This window comes from Haliotis asinina, chromosome 15, assembly GCF_037392515.1.
Source record: "Haliotis asinina isolate JCU_RB_2024 chromosome 15, JCU_Hal_asi_v2, whole genome shotgun sequence".
NCBI classification, from domain to species: Eukaryota; Metazoa; Mollusca; class Gastropoda; order Lepetellida; family Haliotidae; genus Haliotis; species Haliotis asinina.
Genome location: NC_090294.1, coordinates 971349 through 992558, shown reverse-complemented (window position 1 = coordinate 992558; position 21210 = coordinate 971349). Strand labels below are relative to the sequence as shown.

The 21210-nt window shown below is 39.6% G+C and overlaps 1 protein-coding gene across 1 annotated transcript in view; it reads right to left on the bottom strand.

Annotated features, from left to right (window-relative positions):
* LOC137266465 (mucin-4-like) overlaps positions 1 to 21210 on the bottom strand; it is an 82405-nt gene that overhangs the window by 53289 nt on the left and 7906 nt on the right. The window contains exons 2-3 of the mRNA XM_067801966.1: positions 11580 to 11623; positions 1602 to 7874 (exon numbers count right to left, since the gene is read on the bottom strand). Coding sequence (XP_067658067.1) covers positions 1602 to 7653 — 6052 coding nt within the window. The 5' untranslated portion in view covers positions 7654 to 7874; positions 11580 to 11623. The remainder of the gene's footprint in view (positions 1 to 1601; positions 7875 to 11579; positions 11624 to 21210) is intronic.

Below are 21210 nucleotides of genomic sequence, written 5' to 3'. Positions count from 1 at the left end.
AGACCACTATCACAAACAACAACTATATTGGTATGTCATTAAACACTGCATATTTTGCCCAACACAGACAGCTTTAATAATCAATATTTCCTGTCATGCAAACATCGCTTGCCTATGTTGCATTTTATCAATAAAACAGTTAGTTTTGTAGCAGATCCATCTGTCCTGCTGTAGCTGATTTAGAGTAAGGATTTCATGTCCTACAGTCATACGCCGCTGTACACCTTCCGCAGCAACACAAAGCTGTCCAGCACACAGACGCAACACCTGTCGCACAAACTGGCAGCTACTTCACAATTAACTTCTCAAATCCCACCTATTAAAGATAGATTTTCCCTTAGCATTTGCCGTAAGTAGAAACACAAAGTGTCTTCAACAATATCTTCAGGAACTGGAACATCTTGTATAAAGCAGTGCTCACATTCATCTCTTGTCGATCTACCAGGATCGGGTGTTCAGTTCCCAAATGCCCACATCAGTGCACATGCTGTAGATCACTGGATTGTCTGGTTCCAACTGAGTAATTTACAGACCACAGCCATATAGCTGGAATATTGCTGATTCCATAAAACTAAACTCCCTTATCAAGAGGTATCCTTGAGTGCACAATGTTATAACTGTGTCCCGCAATTGTCTCCAGAAGTTTTGTGGCATGTGTTACAATTAAAATCAACAATTCATCTACATGTTGTAAGTGATAACCAGAACCAAGATTTTTTTTTTTTTTTTGAGATGGTTTTAATATCTTAATGTAACAGGATTAATATCATCAGTAACCATTGTCACTGGAAAAGTATGAAATTAATGTTTCCATGCATGTGTCACAACACATAGCATTCCACAACACATTGTACACACATGCAGCATTCCAAACACTATAAACAAACAACATGCATACTACAAAGGCTGGACTTATGTCATGCTCAGACCTCTCAGATCTGAGTGCGAACAGACTCACATTCAAATAACTGTCTTGATATTTAACTGCTAAAAGGCATAATTATTCAAGTAAATGCTTATTAGATCACAGGAATTAATTTATCAGTTATGAATGTCATTCAAATAAAACCAACTCAAGGTAACAATAACCTTTACCTTACACTGTATATCAAGTACCTTCCAGTACACAACATTTAATGAAGTATAGCTTAATGTAAAAAATATTAAATATCTCCAAATACAACACTTGATGGTGAATATTTGTCAAAGTTTATACCAACAGGATATAGTACATAATCTTTAAGTCGTGTTTTGTTTGACCTTGGAGTGAACTTTTCGCTTCATTCATTACATACCTTACTAGACTCAGGCTTAAAAGGTAAGATTCATGTTATCAACACTGAATCAACACTGAACACTTCCATGAAATGTAAACAACTAAAGAAATAGAGTCTTGGAATACAAAATGATAGTATAATTATTGATAATAGTACAATACTTAGGAAAACGTCTTTAAACGTAAGACAGACTGTAAAAGGAACTCATAAGCCTGTCTTTCGATAATGAAATAAATCCAGCCTCTCCCCTAAAGAGCAATATGTGAACACAATGCAGGAAGATGCCCCCAGCTATCTAGCCATAAGTTGTTAAAACCAGCTTACCACATGGGTGGCTCATGCTTCCTGAACCGATGAGGGTATCCGGGGAGCTCCTGCCACAACTCTGGGACCCGGTCACCATAGCAACAGTTTTTGGTTTTGGTTCCATCTTGGAGGCAGAGGTTTCTGGAGGTCTTGAGACAGTGGTCACCACATCTTTTATTACCAGGCCGGCCCTGGCTTCTTCCTGCTTCTTAGCCCTTGCCTGGAGTCGGGGGTCCCGGGATTTTTTCACAACAGACTGGGGAGTACCACATCCTGGCATGTTCAGGGTGTCAGCTGTCTTCATTGTGTCCAGAGTCTTGGGCATATCAGAAGTCCTCGAGACATCAGATGGGATTGTGCTTTGAGGCACTGCAGATGCAGTTTGGCATGAACTTACAAATTTGGCAGTGTCCTGAATTGGAAGATCTTGCTTTGTAAATGGCTGGAAAACTTCTATCTTGGATTCTTCAGTTGCCTCGATGTCCATGGGTGAACCACTTGAGGAGCTGTATGGAGATGGGGCATCATACTCTTCACTGTCATAATCCTCATCAGGATTCACTGGAGTGGACTTAAATTCAGGTTTAGATTCATGTTTGGTCACAGACCTTGAGGATTGTTTTGGTACTGCGTCTGCTAATTTTGACATGGACTTTCTTAAAACAGTCTTCAGCTGTCTAAGATATTTTGACTGGGAAGCTTGTTGGGTTTTTGCATTATGTCCTGAACCATCTACTGGTGTCAAGGAACTTGTCTTGGTAGTCTTCTGATTTGACATATTAGATGTCGGAGAAGTGGTCAATGAAGGAGATACTGGCTGTTTGTCACTGATCAGTGATTGTTCAGGCAGTGGCACAGCCTGTGGAACTGGAGCAGGCAGGCAACTACTTGACAATAACTGTGAAGATGTAGCTGGGGACTGCTGAGGAGGTGGTACTGGTAAGGGAATCATGTTGTGGATGATGGAGAGGCCTTGTGATGTCTTTGGAGACAATTCAGGAGGTGGAACTGGTTGTGGAGCTGGTTCTCGGACCGAGGTTTGTGAAAATATGTCCATCAGACTTTTCGATGGTGTACCTGGTACTTCTTGAGATGGAGGAACTGGTAAAGGCACATAATTTGGAAGAAAGTTCCCCGACAGACATTGTGATGAGGCAGGAGGGGACTGTAAAGGTGGTGGGACAGGTCTGGGCTGTGATATCTGTAGACTTCCATTTGTTCCTGGAGGTGAGATTGGCGTATGATGAGGTGGCATCACTACTTGTGAGTGAGAAGTCTGAAGAAATCCACTTGCATGGCCTTGTCGTGATGCTATGGGTGATGGATAGGGTGGTGGAACTGGTTTTGGCTGTGAAGTTTGTTTAAATCCACTTGATAACAAATTGGGAGATGTTGTTGGAGATTGATGGGGTGGTGGAACTGGCTGTGGTAAAGAAGACAGTAATGATGTGGAAACAGGTGAAGTTTGTGACATGGTGATCTGCTGCAGGTTACTGAACTTGAATGAGGGAATAGGCATCAGCTGTAGTAATGGGACTGGCAAAGATAAGATTCCCTGTTGGCTGTCACTGGTTGATCTCAGGGAGATAGTAGTAGGTGATTCTTTTGGTGATGTAACAGAATATTGCATAGATGCTGTGTCTGGGGAGGATTTTGATACAGAAGTTTCCACAGGCTGTGAAGTTGGTGCATAAGATGAAGCCTGAACCTTAACAGTTGGACACTTCATATGGGGCGTAAATGAACCGATTTCAAGCGGCTGAGAAGTTTCTGAAGACCTTGGTGGAGATGCTGGTGGTGACAGCTGAGCTGGATGAACTAGCAGTGGTACCCTGCTTTGCGGAAGTTTAAATGAGACTTTCGGAACTACATTTTTTTGTAACTCTCCAGCTGCTTGTACACCTTGTGGTACTTCAGTTTCTAAAGCTGACTTTGTGAATGAAAGATTAGCCTTACTGTTCGTCTCATTTTGACCTTGAGGAATTATTGACTGTTCTTCAGCTGTGGTAACAGGCTTTGGAGGACTCTGTAATTCTATTCCAGAAAGTCTCTGTGATGATGTATTTGGTAACTGATCAGGAAATGTAACCCCCAACTGTACAGAACCCTGGCTCTTGTCTGGTGATCTCTTAGCGGTTGTTAATATCTGGGAGATGGGTAGAGGGACTGAACTGTACTTTGTGCTGGTGGAAGATCCTTCTGATATAATTCTTTGATCAGTTCCAGAACTCATCCAACTTGTATCTTCCTCTAAGCTTATCTTATGCTCATCATCTTCATCATCCAGATCCATGTCAACCTCTTCATGGTCAGAAAGACAGTCTGAAGTAGATAACCTTATGAAAGGGCTTTCAACTTTCATCTCAGACTTTAAATCAGTGTTGAAAACACTGGCAGAATGTAGCTCAGACTTAAATTCAGAAGAGGTACTGGGCTTGATAGTTACATCCTTCAATTCAACTTCTTTATAAATCTGCTTAGCATTTGCAGACTTACTCCTAAGAAAGACTGGCAATTGAATGACTCGTGGCTTTAAATCAGTACTTTTGATTGGAGAGGACTTTGGTAGAGGGATATTCCACACGTCTTGTTGAGTCAGAGCAAAGGAACCAGATGATTCAAGAGTACTGTTTGGATAGTTCTTATTCAAGGTCTTTGTATCCTCTGAAACAGGCATCAGTGGTTCCTGTCCACCTGCATTAGAGACTCCATCATCATCACCCTCAGGCTTAGTACAGTTTGATGATTTGGGACCTTTCTGAAGTAGCTTGGAAGATGGAGGTAATGATTTATCACTTCCTGCTTGAAAACTATCCTTCACAGGTTCAGTGATCACCTCCTCAAACGAGCTGGAAGTAGAAGGTGATGGCTTAACTACATCTGTGGATTTCTTGAGCGGTGTGTACTCTTTTAGAGGCCGCCTCCGTGACTGCTGTACATCATTCCAAAAACTTTTCTTCTGAGCAGAAACTGGAGGTCGAACCAATCTCATGATAGATGAGGCTGAAGTTACACCTTGCAGAAAGAGTGACTTCTTACTAGGGGATGTGATTTGGGCCAATTCTTTTCCAGGAGATATTGTCTTTTTATTAACACCTTCAGAATGGATGGTATGACTTTGGGATGATGAAACTGGAGACTGCTGCAAGGTTGTATTTTCTCTTCCTTGCTTAGAACTTGTTGAAAGTGCAGATTTACAATCTTGTTTGAGCACACTTTGTTCTTGACTCAAACAATGCTTCCTGGGACTGTTATCTTTCAGCTTGGAGTCTTGTTTTTTAAGGCTTTCAGTACATCCAGATAACTTAATACTGCTCACAGATTTGACAGATATCTGTAGACTTTCTGTTGCTTCAACTAAGCTTGTGGAACACACATTGTCCTTTTCCTCAGTCAATTCAGCTTCAAGAATCGATCTCCAAGCAGCAGCCTTCTTTCGCTCCTGTTCCTTCCTAAATAATTTCTCTTTTGCACACATCCTTGACCTGTAATTGAATCGGTCATAAAACTGTATCTTGCTCCGAGCCATGGACACAGATCGACTTCTGCTTCGGTTTGATTCTGACAATGAGCTAAACACATGTCTTCCATATCCAAACTGTACTTTGGGTGAGGTCTGTCTCACTGGTAATCCTCTTTTTTCTACTTCAGAATCAGAACTTCCAAATGAACGTGATCTTGACCTTCTGTCATCAGAAGTTCTATCCCTGAATCTGCTCCCTTTGGATCGTGACCGGCTTCTCTGGGTTGGTCTTCTATAATCACTCTGGGGAGTACTTGATCTCAGCCTTTTCCTATGTCTCCTCTGTGCAGCATCACTGTTCACAAAGCTAGAGCTTTCACTGTCACTATACCTCGTGTCATTCTCACTAGAACTAGACGTTCCAGTTGCATATTCTCGTCTGTGACTGTCTTCACTAGATGTGGACTTTTCCTCTTGTTCTCTGCCATATCCATCTTCACTCTCACTAGAGCTAGATGTTTCAAGCCTCATCTTTTGTTCTCCAGGATACCTTTCCTGTCTTTCACTGGAGCCAGAACTTGCAATGCTATTCTTATGTTTTCCAGAACATCTTTCTTTCCTCTTACTTGAGCTGGATGACTCCTCTGGCTTCGCTTGGTCTCCAAGGAATTTGTCATCTCTTTCTCCTGAGTTGGATATTTCAGCTCTTTTTATTCGATACTGTCGAGGTCTGTTTTTTCTCTCTACTGAACTGAAAATGTCCTCTGTTTTCTCTTTCATAGAACAATATTCATCTTCTTTTCCACTTGAGCTGGAACTTTCAACTCTTGGCACTCTGTCACCATGATGTTTGGCTTGTGAGTCCAACACATTTTCTCCTATTGCAAACTTGCATTCCTCTTTGGGACACGTCCCTTCTAGTATTTCATGGCTTTCAAGATACGTTTCTTCCACCTCTTGTGAGCCAAAACCATCCATTGTCTCACAAATTCCATGATATCTCTCTTTTCTGTCTCTTGACTTGAAACTTTTATCTGTATTCTCTCGTTCTTCATGAGTATCTTTTTTCCCTCTTGGTTTAACACTGACATCTATGTCTTCTTGCTCTCCTCTTTGTCTTGAGCTGGAGGCTGCTATCACCTCATCTTCTTGTCTACAAATGTCTGCCCCCTCACTTGAAGTTGGTCCCTTTTGTAAAGCAACTTGGCGTTGAATGTCACAATCTGATTTTTCAGGGGAACTAGATGTCGCTGGAGTCCTTTGCTCAATCCATTTGCCTAATAAACTTGCTTCTCTTTCTTTACTGGAATATTCTGCCCTATAAGAATCCTTTTGCCTTTGCCTTGGTATTTCTCTTGTATGTCCTAAGCAAATTTCTTCGGACAAAGAACGTCCAAGTTTTTGAATCCATTCTTGGTCTCTTTCCAATGAACTTGGCCTTCTATGGCATGCATGAGCATCTCTCCTTGATATGTGTCCTTGTATTGATATGTCACTGTCTCTAGGCAGACGTGCTCTCCGATCAGAGCCATATCTCTCACTGGATCTGTTTAACATATTAATGCTGTGTCCATGGCAACTTCTTGATGGTCTTCCTATACCTTCCTCTTCACTTTCCACCAAATGGGTTCTCCTGCCTTCCGCTTCCACATGGACATTCGATGAATTGTTCCTGGGTTCATCACTTTCTTCAGAAGAAATGTCACTCAGTTCAAGATCAATTCCTTTGTTGTTCTCAGGTTGTGTCTTGTCTGAATCAACATTACTTTTTTCATGTGTGGCAGTTTCCTTCCTCAAATCTTGCATTATTTTGGGTGAGTCTTGAATCTTTCGCCAATGTCTTCCCAATTCTGTACTTCCCGACTTTGTTTCTTGATCACATTTTCTAGTGTCCAGCATATCCCCTCTCCGGTTCCCAGGTGTCTTCTTTGTATCGGAACCAACTGCGGGAACTCCATCTGGAATCCAACTGGCTCGTTGTTTTCTCCCTTTATCTACCTGACGAACCCTGTCCCTTGAATCATCTCGTTTCTCACGGGTTCTAGAACTTCTGTATGTTCGTTCCCTCCCTCCAAAGTCTGAATGAAATCCCCTTCCCCTGGATCTTAAACCAGAAGAACTTTCTCTGACAGTATTTCCACAAGTACTTCTTGATTTGAATCCACTTCCACTGCTGTCCTGTGTATGTCCCTGAAATTCTCTGTTAAAGACTGGCCTTCTCGCAGTCCTTCCCAGACAGTCAGGGTCACTTAAGGACTGCCTCTGCATTCTTTCATTCAACACATTGATTTCACTGTTCCTTGCACTGAACCTATCATGTGGCTTCGAATACACAGTTCTTTGAACAGAATCATGTTCATCCATACTCAACAAAATGGAAATCTGTTCTACTTGATTACAAAACTTGGCAGTCAAATCATCTTCTTCCTTATTTCTGTCATAATTTCTTCTTCTCCTAACACTGTCTTGGTCATATCTCCTACCCAATGTTTCTCTGTGAAATCCTCTGTACATGCCTCTCCCTCCACCTCTGAAGGCACCTCTGCCTCGGAATGGACGGAAGTCTCTGTTACCACCACCACCACCTCCTCCTCTCCCTCTCTCCATGGCCAAGAATCTACTCTAGGTGCATCCACAAGCTTAGGTTTGAGCATACAGTGAAGCACATGGTACAACAGCAATTTCCCAGACCCAGTTTGTTAAGCAGGTATTAGCAGATGGATATGTCAGGTGTCACAGGCAGAATTCCTTACCAAGAAACAAAACTTCTTCCTCTTCTGAGTCACTGTGAGGTGTCTGCTTGCTTGGACTGGCTACTGAATTGGTTTCTGTAAATAAAGCATGCAGAGCATTCACTGTTGCTGTGCTTTAGAATGTAGTGGCCTGGTGCTCTCTATTACCATATGTCATCATATAGAAGCTCAATTTTGGGGGCCAAAAATGCAGTCCACAGAAGAGTGTTGGCTTATCTACAGGTTACACTTGTATTTCTTTGGTAAAAAAATGAGATTGTATGGCTTCTAGTGAACAAACAAGACAAAACAACTTTGTCAGTGAAGACGTCAAAATTTGCAATTTAACATCACAACACAAGATTATTTCCCTTTTCAGTTTTAATTTGCTTTTGCTAGGAACTATATTACATGTAGAGATTAAGATTAAGGTGTGCACTTGTCTCGTACACAGACCTGGAAAAAGCATTCAGCTGTCTACCAGGCGCTCTACAAGTGATTTAGTTAAAACATACATAAGAATATAACATGATCAATTCTGATGTAGGGATTGGAAAGACATAGTATCTGTTACGAGAGTGTATTTTCTGTGATTTGAGTTGTTATTAATTATTATAGCGGTAGTTGTAATTGGGTCACATTATTTAAGGTTTTAGTGTTAGTTATTATGGGTCATTTCCTACAGAGAAGTATTTAAGCGGCACACCTCAATGCAGTACTTTGGAGCTATCTGTCCTTGGCTTTCTATTTGTTGACCTCCGGGAGACTGTTCTAGAGCATTCAACGTCAGTTGCAATGGTTGTATGTGCTCGAAATTTCAGGAAATGACTTAATGTATACATAAATGCTACTGGCTATGTTGTCAACGGACACGGACACACAGAGTTTAACTGCAGTAACATTAAACTGCTTCGTCAACACCTGATCTACATAACCGTTGCCTGACTGCTCGCTGTGTTACACTCTGCATAACTGGCTCTCACTCTCTGTGTAAATAAGGACTTTGGTGAGTTTGCTATATATTTTGTGACCTATTGCTGTAGATTTTGTCTCATTTGTATTGTATTTGAAATCAGCATTGTGAAATTGACTTGTGACTTCGTATAGCTGGCTCTCTTTGCTTAATAAAGCAAAATTTGAATGTTTTAGACTTGTCCCAGCAAATTCTTAACTGTAACATATGTGATATTGGTGTTCCAATAATCAATTATAATCAGTAATTGATTGGATATCCTTTCCCAATGGGATAATCAATTGCAAAATTTCATAATTGATAGTCGCTAATAATTCTTACGAAAACAGCAATGAATACTCAGCTCAAGATAAGTGGAAGTTAACAATAATTATAACATCTCTCTACATTATTGACTGAAATAAAAATCATACTGGGTCTACTCACCACCCACTGAAATTAATTGACAGAAAATGGACACTATATATATTTTGCTTTGTTTAATGTCATATTTGTTTGAGATTGTGATCACAATAAACTGGCATGTGTATTCCACTTCACTCCATGCATTTACAACTTCCGCTTACCATGTTCATGAAGGTTCATATAAGTTTTCCTTAGTGTTGCTAACATACAGATTTTACATACTGAGTATGTAAAATTATACAATACTATGACATATTTCTCTAAGTAAAACAGTACTTTTAGATATTATATTTTAGTGATCACTGCATTAGAAAACATTTCGTTATGTTATTGGGTTTGTTTTAAGATTGCTGGGAATGTGAGCACAGCTGATTGCTATTTCCGGATCTGTATACGAGACAAATAAGCATAGTAATCTCAATCCCTGTATTTAATAAAATGCCTAGCAAAACCAAATTTGAACTGAAAAGGTGAATAATCTTGTCTAGTGATATTTAACTGCAAATTTGATATCCTCACTGAACAAGTCATTTTCTTTTTGTACTTATGCAAAATGATACAATGGCCAGAAAGCTATCTTGATGAAAATGATACCCGTAGATAAGCCTTCCACAGACTGCCTGTTCAGTCCTTTTTGGTGTTGAATGTTTGATAATTGATGTTGTTGCGGTAAATAATAAACCATAGAAGAACATTTTTTTCTTTGGTGTAGTTTTTCATATTCAACCATCTGTCTCTGAATTATACTTGCTTATGTTTAGAAGCCTGAGACAGTAACATACACATGATACTGTGTATTGTATTTGTTACTTACAGGTTACTCTTGTGATTACTGATTAACTGATTACTAATCAATGATTGATCGGTTGGGTCAATCCGATTGTAACAGATGACTGATTATGAAATCACAACCAATTCCCACCACTAGTATTTGAAACTATTATTTTACCAAGAGAGTATATTTTTGTCATTTTAATTGCAGGTTTTGTTTGCTCCATAAATGTAAATATCCATGATCATCGCTAAGGTTTGCAAGAGCATTTAGGTATATTGCTGGATAATTTATGTGGATGGAACAATTTGATCTGTAACCAATGTGGTTTATTGTGCGTTATTCCACAATGAAAACACCTTGTTGACATGTGACTGTCTCAACATCAAATATAACTTTTATGGAAGCAAAATGTGTATATGTATCATGTGGACTACACTTCATTTCAAGGTCTAAGTAGACTGATGCAACATGACTGTGTTTGCTGTGGATAACATGGACAAAAGTTTAGTTTCACCAGTTAATACAGACATTCTTGTATGGAATTTTGACTAAAAATACTAAGCAAGATTGCACACATAAGTCCCGATGTGCAAAGAACAACAGCAGGATGTCTGTGAGTAATCCAATACAAATTTATTGGTATTCTATTCCCAATGACTCCTCACGACGAAAAGATGAACAATGGTTGGTGTTCATGCACTGACTTAACATTTTGATACTGATTTTAAGGGTGAAATTGGGCTTATCTATGGTAACATATGGTATAGTGCTGATTGTGAGTGTCTAGTGCTCAGTCTAAAGGGCATCATGCATTCCTTGAGTTTCATCTGCTGCAGATCATCAGTCTAACAAGAATTTGAAATCTGAAATTTTTTACTCATAACATGTTTCATTCATTCATAATGCTGACTACAAGAACTGTTGACTGCTATTTATACTATGTCTGTTTATTGAGTAAAAAAGATCAGCACTTGACAACTATGCCAGTGTTGTGTGAGTGGATGAGTGAGTGAGTGAGTGAGTGAGTGAGTGAGTGGGTAAGTGGATGGGCAGGGGGGCGAGTGGCTGCAAGTGAGGGTGTAATATGAGGGTTGGTTATCAAATATTTCAATTTGTTCAGCAAAAAAGAGTACTAAATTAGGCACTTACGTAAAGTCCTTATGAACCCAAAGATATTTAATGAAGAAAAAGAAGGCAATTTATTAAGAAATCACACTTGTTCTATACTGTCTAAAATTCGCACATTAAACTGAATTGGGAAATTAGAAATTCCAATCTGTCAATTTGGGGGAGAATGAGTGAGTGAGTTTAGTTTTATGCTGCACTCAACAATATTACAACCATATAGCAGAATCTAGTCTGGACCAGGAAATTCAGTGATAAACAAAATGAGTATCCATCTGCGCAATTGGGAACCGACGACACATGCTAACCAAGTCAGCGAGGCCGACCAACCATCCTGGTAGTCGCCTCTTACAACAAGCAGAGTCGCTTTTGTAGCAAGCATGCATTGCTGAATACCTATTCTACCCCGGACCTTCACGGGTCTCTGCTAATTTTGACTGACATTTGAGACATGCCTAGAGATGATCATCAGATGCCTGCATACATCCCTAGCTTCACTGTTTCAAAACTACAATACACTTACCTGAAATACCACCAGCCTTAAAGAACTTTGTTATACACTGCAGTCTGGAAGAAAAAGAAGGGAAGGTGAAAATGTGTTAAAAATGTGAATCTTACGTGAAACAGAGAGGCTTCTGACACAGCCTCCATGTACATGTCCATGAACACACAGACATGCTGGAGTCTAGGCAGACTTTAGACAATAGTCGGTGTCAGTGTCTAGTAAAATTGGGCATGGTCCAGTAGGTTCAGATACTGCATGTAAATTCTACTAAAATCATATCAAGATTCAAGTTCCTGTAAGTAGCTTCAGATTCCCTGAGTCCATGTGTCACTAACTGGAGAAAGGTGTCCTTGTCCTTGTCAGTCTATTTTCTATTAATCACAACTTTCTTGCTTTAGTATAACACACTTGAATGAAGTAAATTAACCATTAAATATGACGAATATTCAGGAATAAACATGCGCTCAAACGCGTAAAGCTATGCACATAGTAAAAATATCACTAATTGTGTAATTACAATTCCAGTGTTTTTTCGCATGCAATTCAAAATGACAGCATTAGTTAGTAAAAAAGGGGAATAACCCTTAAAATTGGTGATTAAATAAAAAATGTACATATTTCGATTATAATCAATAATCGTTCACCACAAGTGCAGCCTTGCCATCTCTTATCCAAGGGAAGTAACTGCAATTCTGGCCATATCAAGATTTTACTTACTTTTCATTTAATAATTAGGCCAGACCAATTATACTTCTTGTTTTACAGATTCTTGTCCTAGGGAAAGCCTAAGGATGGAGGGAAATATAATAATAATAATAAAAAAATCACCAATCAAAGCAATATTCTTCTAAATACTCTAAGTATTTTACATTTGGCAATATTTGAAGCATATATTGGGTGACAAAAAAACCCAAACATTCTACTGAACATTTTCTTGTAATTTTTTTTTTGAGAATTTTTGAGAATTCATATGACAACATATGTCACAATACAATACACATCCCAACTCTCAGGTACAATATGTATCACAATACACAGTCACAACACAACACTCATCACCACACACATGTATACTAATATGTCAAAATCATGCAGAAACTTGGTATCTGTAAATATTTGAGTGGCTTGAAAAGGAAATGCTGCCTGTTGAAACATATTGGTAGCGACTATTTTTAGAAGTTTACTCTCAAAGCTAATGACATTTTTCAATACTGGATTGAAAATACACAACTGTGTCAATATTGCAGCATGGAAACTCATGATGGACTGGTGCACCAGTTCACTCATAGCTCCTGATGCATTCTGTATCTACTGTGAACTTTGTGTTATTTGAAGAAGATTTTTGGGTACAACTTTGGAACCTTGATCTGAATCCTGTGAATGCCATTGAAACTGATTCCTTATCGATGAGAAGAAACACCAAGCTTGGTGATTACAATGGAGTTTGAGAAATGTTAGAAGAGCGGTACACTATACACTCCACTGTCCCTTAGATGTACAGGAACATATTCAACACAGATTCATGTTTTGAACAGTCAGCACCTTATGCCACCTGTCCAAACCTGACCAAAGTAACATTTTGTCTGGTATGATATGCTATGCCAATGATGAATATGAAATAAAAATCTACAGGAAATGAAGACTTAATGTAGGGCAAATTGGGTTAAGATTTAGGCAGAGACTCCCAGAAGCAGTATCAGAAAAGGGCAAGTACATCTGCTAACACAGCACTGAGAATGTTTGTGCCACTCATAAGTAGGCAGAATCAGTAATCAGTTTGAAACTGTTATTTATTCTTTGCATACTGGACAAAAATAGTTAGGGATATATGTAAATTTTCAAATTATGGTATATACCAATATCCCTAACTCATTTTGTCCAGGATATATCAAATACTGGATACAGTGACACCTTGACTACCAAGGCCCAGTCTTAATCATTGTTAACTGACACGTGAACAACAGGGAACATAACCCTTTAACCAAGATTTGTTATGCCAAAACTGGAGGCAATACTGAATTCCGGGAGTCTCAGAGTAAATATGTTACGTCAATTGTCAAAACACCAATATTTTAATCCACTCAAGGGTTGAAGTGTAAATAAAGTCATGGTTCCAATGTTGGAAACATATCAATCGGGTATATTCAGAGGGTGAAACTAAGTCCAGTTAGCATTAATAACCAAGATATCCATGTAGAATACAAAGCTTCAGATCCAGTATCTGTAGCACTGTGACATTAACAAAGATCTAGGATGTGACTTGCAGAGTGCCGGATACTGCTAGCCATCTATCTGACTAGGTCACTGTCTCAACCATCAGAAGGGCTCGTTGCAGCACAACTGTATCATAAGCACAATAAACAAGGAGGTGTATATCATTGATTGAGTTTCTGCTGGTACTGATAATTCTTGCTGAGTGCTAGACTTCAGGCACGTGTTGCAAGCAATACTGTTGCCATGGCTACATGGACATTTGATCACAAATGTCACAGTTGGTAAAATTAGTTTAGTCTTTATCAACCTTAGTTACATCTTGAGTTATGTGATGGTATGATCTCAACCAAATTCTAATACTGAACCACTGTTTGTCAGTACAGACCAGTGAAGTATCAGACTGAAACCAAGGACAATTCTGATAATAATGCCAAGTCTGTATGCAGTGGTTACAAAACATTCTACAACTGTCAGATAGTGCTTGTTGCTTGCAGGTAGACACACCCGGGTGAGTTGTTAACAATATTTCTGTAAAACCAGAAATGTGCTTTACAGACATAGCTAATGGAAGTGAGTGAGTGAGTGAGTGAGGAAGGGAGGGAGGGAGGGAGAAAGCGAGTTGGATCTTACAACACTTTTAGCAATATCCCAACAATATCACAAGGGCGGGACACCAGAAATTGCCTTCACACATTGTACTGATATGGGGAATCAAACCAGAGTGTTCAGCATGATGAGCAAACTCTTTAACAGCTGTAACAACTAGAGAAGCTACCCCACCACCCCGATGTAGTTATCTGCTATAGAAGCTACCCCACCACCCTGATGTAGCTATCTGCTATTGAAGTTACCCCACCACCCCGATGTAGTTATCTGCTATACAAGCTACCCCACCATCCCACTGCCACCGCCCCAAAGTAGCTATCTGCCACAGAAGCTACCCCACCACCCCGATGCTGCCCTAATGTAGCTATCTACTATAGAAGCTACCCCACCACCCCGATGTAGATATCTGCTACAGAAGCAACCCCATCGCCCCGATGTAGCTATCTGCTATAGAAGCTAAACCACCACCCTGATGTAGTTATCTGCTATAGAAGCTAAACCACCACCCTGATGTAGTTATCTGCTATAGAAGCTAAACCACCACCCCATTGCCCCTATGTGGCTATCTGCTATAGAAGCTACCCCACCCCCCCAGATGTAGCTATCCGCTATAGAAGCTACCCCACCACCCCGATGTAGCTATCTGCTATAGAAGCTACCCCACCACCCCACCTCCCCAAAGTAGCTATCTGCCACAGAAGCTACCCCACCACCCCGATGCTGCCCTAATGTAGCTATCTACTATAGAAGCTACCCCACCACCCCGATGTAGCTATCTGCTACAGAAGCAACCCCATCGCCCCGATGTAGTTATCTGCTATAGAAGCTACCCCACCACCCCGATGTAGCTATCTGCTATAGAAGCTACCCCACCACCCCACCTCCCCAAAGTAGCTATCTGCTACAGAAGTTACCCCACCACCCCAATGCTGCCCTAATGTAGCTATCTACTATAGAAGCTACCCCACCGCCCCGATGTAGCTATCTGCTACAGAAGCAACCCCATCGCCCTGATGTAGCTATCTGCTATAGAAGCAACCCCATCACCCTGATGTAGTTATCTGCTATAGAAGCTACCCCACCACCTCGATGCAGTTATCTGCTATAGAAGCTACCCCACCGCCCCGATGTAGTTATCTGCTATAGAAGCTACCCCACCGCCCCGATGTAGCTATCTGCTATAGAAGCTACCCCACCACCTCGATGCAGCTATCTGCTATAGAAGCTACCCCACCGCCCCCATGTAGTTATCTGCTATAGAAGCTACCCCACCGCCCTGATGTTGTTATCTGCTATAGAAGCTACCCCATCGTCCCGATGTAGCTATCTGCTATAGAAGCAAACCCACTGCCCCGATGTAGCTATCTGCCATAGAAGCTACCCCATCGCCCCGATGTAGCTATCTGCTATTGAAGTCTGTGTGAAGGTGCATCACTTTACTGTCATTCGCTAAAACATGTATGGGTCACATAGTTTTGATGGACAAAAGTACTGAAACTGATGATTCTCCTCTAACCCTAGGGACAAGATGTTGTTGATGTGAAACTTGAGACATTTCATGGCTAATATATCCGTTGTCAACGAGGGGGAGTGGAGATACCATTACATGAGTGGGTACTGTCTGGACGAAATGTTTGCAAACTCGAGCAGGAGACGAGATTCTACTTTTCCCAAAGTGTACAGAAATTACCGAGGCTTGGTGAATGGTCACTTAGTGAATGAATCGTTGATAGCACAACTAAATCTGCTTGCAACTATTAATTAATCACGAATCCAGAACACTTGCACCTGGAAACAGCCTTATTAGAACAGAGGTTACACGTACATAGGAAGATATGACAAGAGTAACCTGTGTGGGAAGAAACAAATGCAGATATGTGTACTGCATCTATCAACCTCACCTGCAGACACATAGTTCAACATGTAAATGGAGACTGGATATTGCAATCCACCTTTCACAGAACATAAAATGCAATATATTTTCTGGGTAGAAGTACATTTGGTTAAAACATTTTATCAAGAGTGTAAAATCTACACATAAATACATTCTCCCACAACTGATGTTGCCCATGACAAGCAAATGATTGACCTTGCTGACTCTACACCAAAATATAAATGTTACTTCTTGCAGGTTCAAAACACAACCTACAATAAATATTCTTCTAACATTATTTAATCTTTCTAACTAGTTTTTCGACCACATGAGTCCCTGCTGTAATAACACTCGAATAAACACATTTCTCATGTTAGAAAACACTTCAATAGCTCCAAGCAAAGCTGCAAGACTTCATTCAACTGCATGATTAACTGTTCCTCTACATGCAGAGTATCCTGTTGACACACTGGCTTAATGAACAACACTGAATGTTACAAGTAAAACGATGACTAACTAACAGCAGTAATGTGGGATGCTACTTGCTGCTGATGGACAAAACTAAAACAGTCTCCAATAGTCAGTGTGCGAAGAAGCCGCTGGCCCGCTAGACCGTGGCTAGTAAATCCAATGAGGTCAGTAAATCTCCACAGTCACTGGCTGGTAAGTTTCAGTCATACATAGAGTGAATGGCTGACAAAATGTAGAAACTATCTTGCAAACTGCTAGTGACATTCTGTTTTTGTGAAAAAGAGATGCCTCATAAAATATATAAATGTGTCACAAAACCTGAGATCATCTTCTGAAATTCAAGCTAAAGATGAAAGACAAGTGAAAGGCATTTACCTGTCAATTCTAATGTGAGAATATATGTTTCTTATACCTTGCCAGAACATAGAGGACATGTCAAGTTGGGATACATCACAAGAACTTACAGGGACACTAGGCAGAGCAATCAGTTTTACATATCAGTTTTTTTTCTATGTGACCTAGTTTTGAGACTGCTGTTATCAGTAAACACATATCACAATGAGACCACCTGTCGCTGTCTAGATCAACAGAGAGTAAATAAACTTGACAGAAAACAACAACAACCTTTGCAACAACTTAACTGTACAAGCAGTCAATAATCATAAATTCATATGCGTATGATGGCTGTAAACTGTTAACTCATTAAGCCCTGGAGCCGCTCCACTGCCCAACACCTGGCACCCCTCGCTGACTGCCTGATTGCTGCGACGAGGTTAATTAGTGCTAATCATGCCTGATTTCCCTGGCAGGTCTCGGATATGACAGGAAACTGTCTAGTCTCACAAACAAGTACTGATTATTTAATTGTGTCGTAAAGAAGGAAATAGGAAAGAGGCCGATGTGAATGCATTTATTACAGCATTTCATGTAATTTATTACCTGTGTCTCTCATACCCCTTTGCCAGTGTGTGCTGTATTTTTATCAACACCTGCGAGGTTTTTGAACGTACGAGATGAACAAATATACAAATTCCTCCTGTCTCTCTCACCATATGGACTGAATTATAATATATTATTTATAATAGAGTTTAAAAACAGGGGGGCTTGCATTATAATCGTCTAGATTTTTTGCCAATACATTGCTCGTGCTTACTGACTATTTCAAGGAAAGTATCAATAGGTGTGTAAGTAACATGGAACATATAGAGATTTATAGTTTGTCACTTTGTTCATCTTAACTTAATGCTGCAAACATACATCACCATTCATACACATACATACTGCATGATACATTTATCATTACTCGATGCTAAACAAAGCTCCCCGTCATGTAATGGGATAAAAGATCCCGAATGTAACGCACTATATCTCGGTCACTCATTATATTGGCTGATACTTTGACCAATCGTATCGTGAGAACCTATGACATAGGAAAGGGCAAGGTGATGGGGCGTGGCCTAAATTTCTGAAGAGCACGTTTGGACACTCAAAGTGATAGGGTAGAGATTGATTATTGGCTTTATCGTTGACCAATGGCTATGTTGTGTTTCGGCTGTATCAACTATCATGCAACAATTTGTGTATTGTAAACATAACATCAGTTACTGTAATGATGTATGAAAGAAACACATAAGACATATGGGAGTAGACTGACACTATGATGAGTGTATTCGTTCTCAGATGGTGAACACACATGTCTTACTATTTTGGAAATGTAAAAGAATAACGACTGAAATGCAACAATTGAAGAGAATGAGTGAATTTAGTTTTACGGTGATTTTAGCTATATTCCAGCAGTATCGCGCGGGCTTCACACATTGTGCCCAACAACTGACAAGAATGGTATACGGTACCATTTGTACAACACAACTAGTGCATAAAGTGTTATCGTCCTTGGAACATTTTATGGTAGGCCTCAAAACAGTCAACGCACAAAAACACATCACAGCTTGAACATCTGCATTTGATGTCTCGACGTTTGCCAGTCCGTTTCATTGTATGTAAGACATACTTAAACCAAATGATGTCCCTCTCATATCATTGTGAGAGATTAATTTGTTCAAAACATCTATGTCAATGGCAGTAAAGACGAATTTACGCACATGCATAATAATCTATGAAAGAAGCGTTTTCGCTGATATATTGCTAGTGTATACTGAATATTTTAAGGAAAGTACTAATAAGCTAGTCTGTGACTTACATTATAACGGATTGTTTGTCGCTTTGGTTCATCTAGATTTAACGCAGAAAATATACAAACATACATGCATACATATTGCATAATGCTATTCCTTGCACATACATAAGACAAAGGGTCATGGGATGGGCGTCATCAAAGTTCCCGAATAGGATGATGTATCTTAACTGTTCAATATAGTCCCTGATTTGTTATCTATGACCAATCGCATCATGAGATACCTGTCACATTGGAAATGACAGGTGATGGGGCGTGGGCTAAATTTCTGAAGAGTATGTTCGGTCAAAAGACAGCTTGGATACAGATTGACCATTGGTTAGATCGTTGACCAATCGATATGCTAGATTTCGGCTTTATCAACTCTAGCTATCTAACTTTGTCTATCGTGAACATACATAATCGTAAGGATGCCTGAAATGTACACGTAGGACTAACAAGCACTTTGACGAGTTTATTTATTATTTTTTGAAGCGCTCAAAGCGCTACAATCCGATTATTTTTACCCCGGATAACCCAATCCAATCATTGAGTAGAGATAGTATTTATTTGCGTATACTTTTTGCGCACACTACTTGTACATCAAACATAATGGCTTGCTGAACATTTCAATATAATCTGTACATTGTTACGAATAAATATCATAATTCAAGTACATGTATTATAAAATTAAAAAAAGTAACACGATGCTGATTTTTTGTGATGTATACACTTGTAGTTGAATCTCCCCAAATATTTATGAAGATGGGCATACTTATATTTGTTTTGAAAGCAAACGAGGTTCAGAAGATTGGCAATGGGCGTGACTCCACAAAACAGGTTGTCCAATGATGTTACAGCGCATAAGTTTGTTTTACACTTGTCACGGGACAAAAGTTTACCTGGACATGCATTCGACCAGAGGCTGTTATTTTCAGAGGTGTTCATATATTTAGTGTTGTCTGATTGAATGACTATACGCATTAATTCCGTAACTGATATATTATCCTCCTTTTATTGACAATGGAGTGAGTGAGTGAGTGAGTGAGTTAAAATTTAATGTCACATCGGCAATATTTCAGCCATATCGTGACGGGAACGGAACATTAAAATGGAATATATGAGTATTATAACAATCAGTCGACGAAGGACAGTAAAAAACTAGAACATCACAGAAATGAATGTAAAACTAGTAGCTATGCCTAAAACAATTTATCTATAGAGGACAATACAATATAAAACCGGGCTATAGATTGCCAACAACTGAAGGTAGATCACCATTCTAGGGACCATGGGGACTTACAGTACTTTTGCTACCTGCATGGACCCTAGCTGGATTTACATCATCCCCTCAGCCGTCAGCAATTTCGGAAATCTAGCCATACAATAAAAATACACTTATACTACCATTAAAAACGTGGAAATTTAGAATTTACTTTGCATGTTTGTGGACTTACGTACCCTCTCAGGAGGACAATAATTTTACAATACTTCAACCCCCTTTGAGGGTACAGCCACCAACAATTCAAGTTACTAATTCAAACTACCAGTCATTAAAATACATCTATTTACAGAAACATATTATTCAAAATTCAACCAAAAAATCAATTTCTTTTAAAAAACCTATAATTAAATGAGAATTAACGCTGGTAAAAAGATCCTTAATTGTTTTAACTGTAAAATACTTATCCCTTGTGATGGAGAATTCAACACAGTCAAGCAGAATATGCTTGACCATGACTCTCTCATCACAAGGGATACAAAATGGAGGATCTTCACCTTTTAACAGGTACGCATGAGTGTATCTAGTGTGGCCAACACGACATCGTCGCAAAATAACCTCTTCAAATCTGGACTGACAACCCAAGTGGGTATAACCAATGTAAGGTTTTGTCTCATGTAATTTATTGATACCCACTTGGGTGTCCCACTTCTTTTGCATCAGATCACGGATATAAGATCTAATGGTGGCTTTGTAATCACGATAAGGAATAAGAAGTGGTGTCACAGATTTGTTGAGTGCTGCTTTAGCAGCAAGGTCAGCCAGTGTGTTACCAGAAATGCCTACATGGCTGGGTAACCAACAAAAGACGATGTCGTATTGGCCAGTAGCAAGATCATTATACAATTCAATAATTTCTATTAAAAGTGGATGTTTGCAAGAAATATTTTTAATAGCCTGAAGGCAAGAAAGAGAATCGGAATAGATTATATATTGTTTACGTTTCGGGTGTCTTTGAATATATTTGAGAGCTGTTAATATGGCGTTAGCTTCAGCTGTAAAAATAGAACTATTATCTGGTAATCTAGAA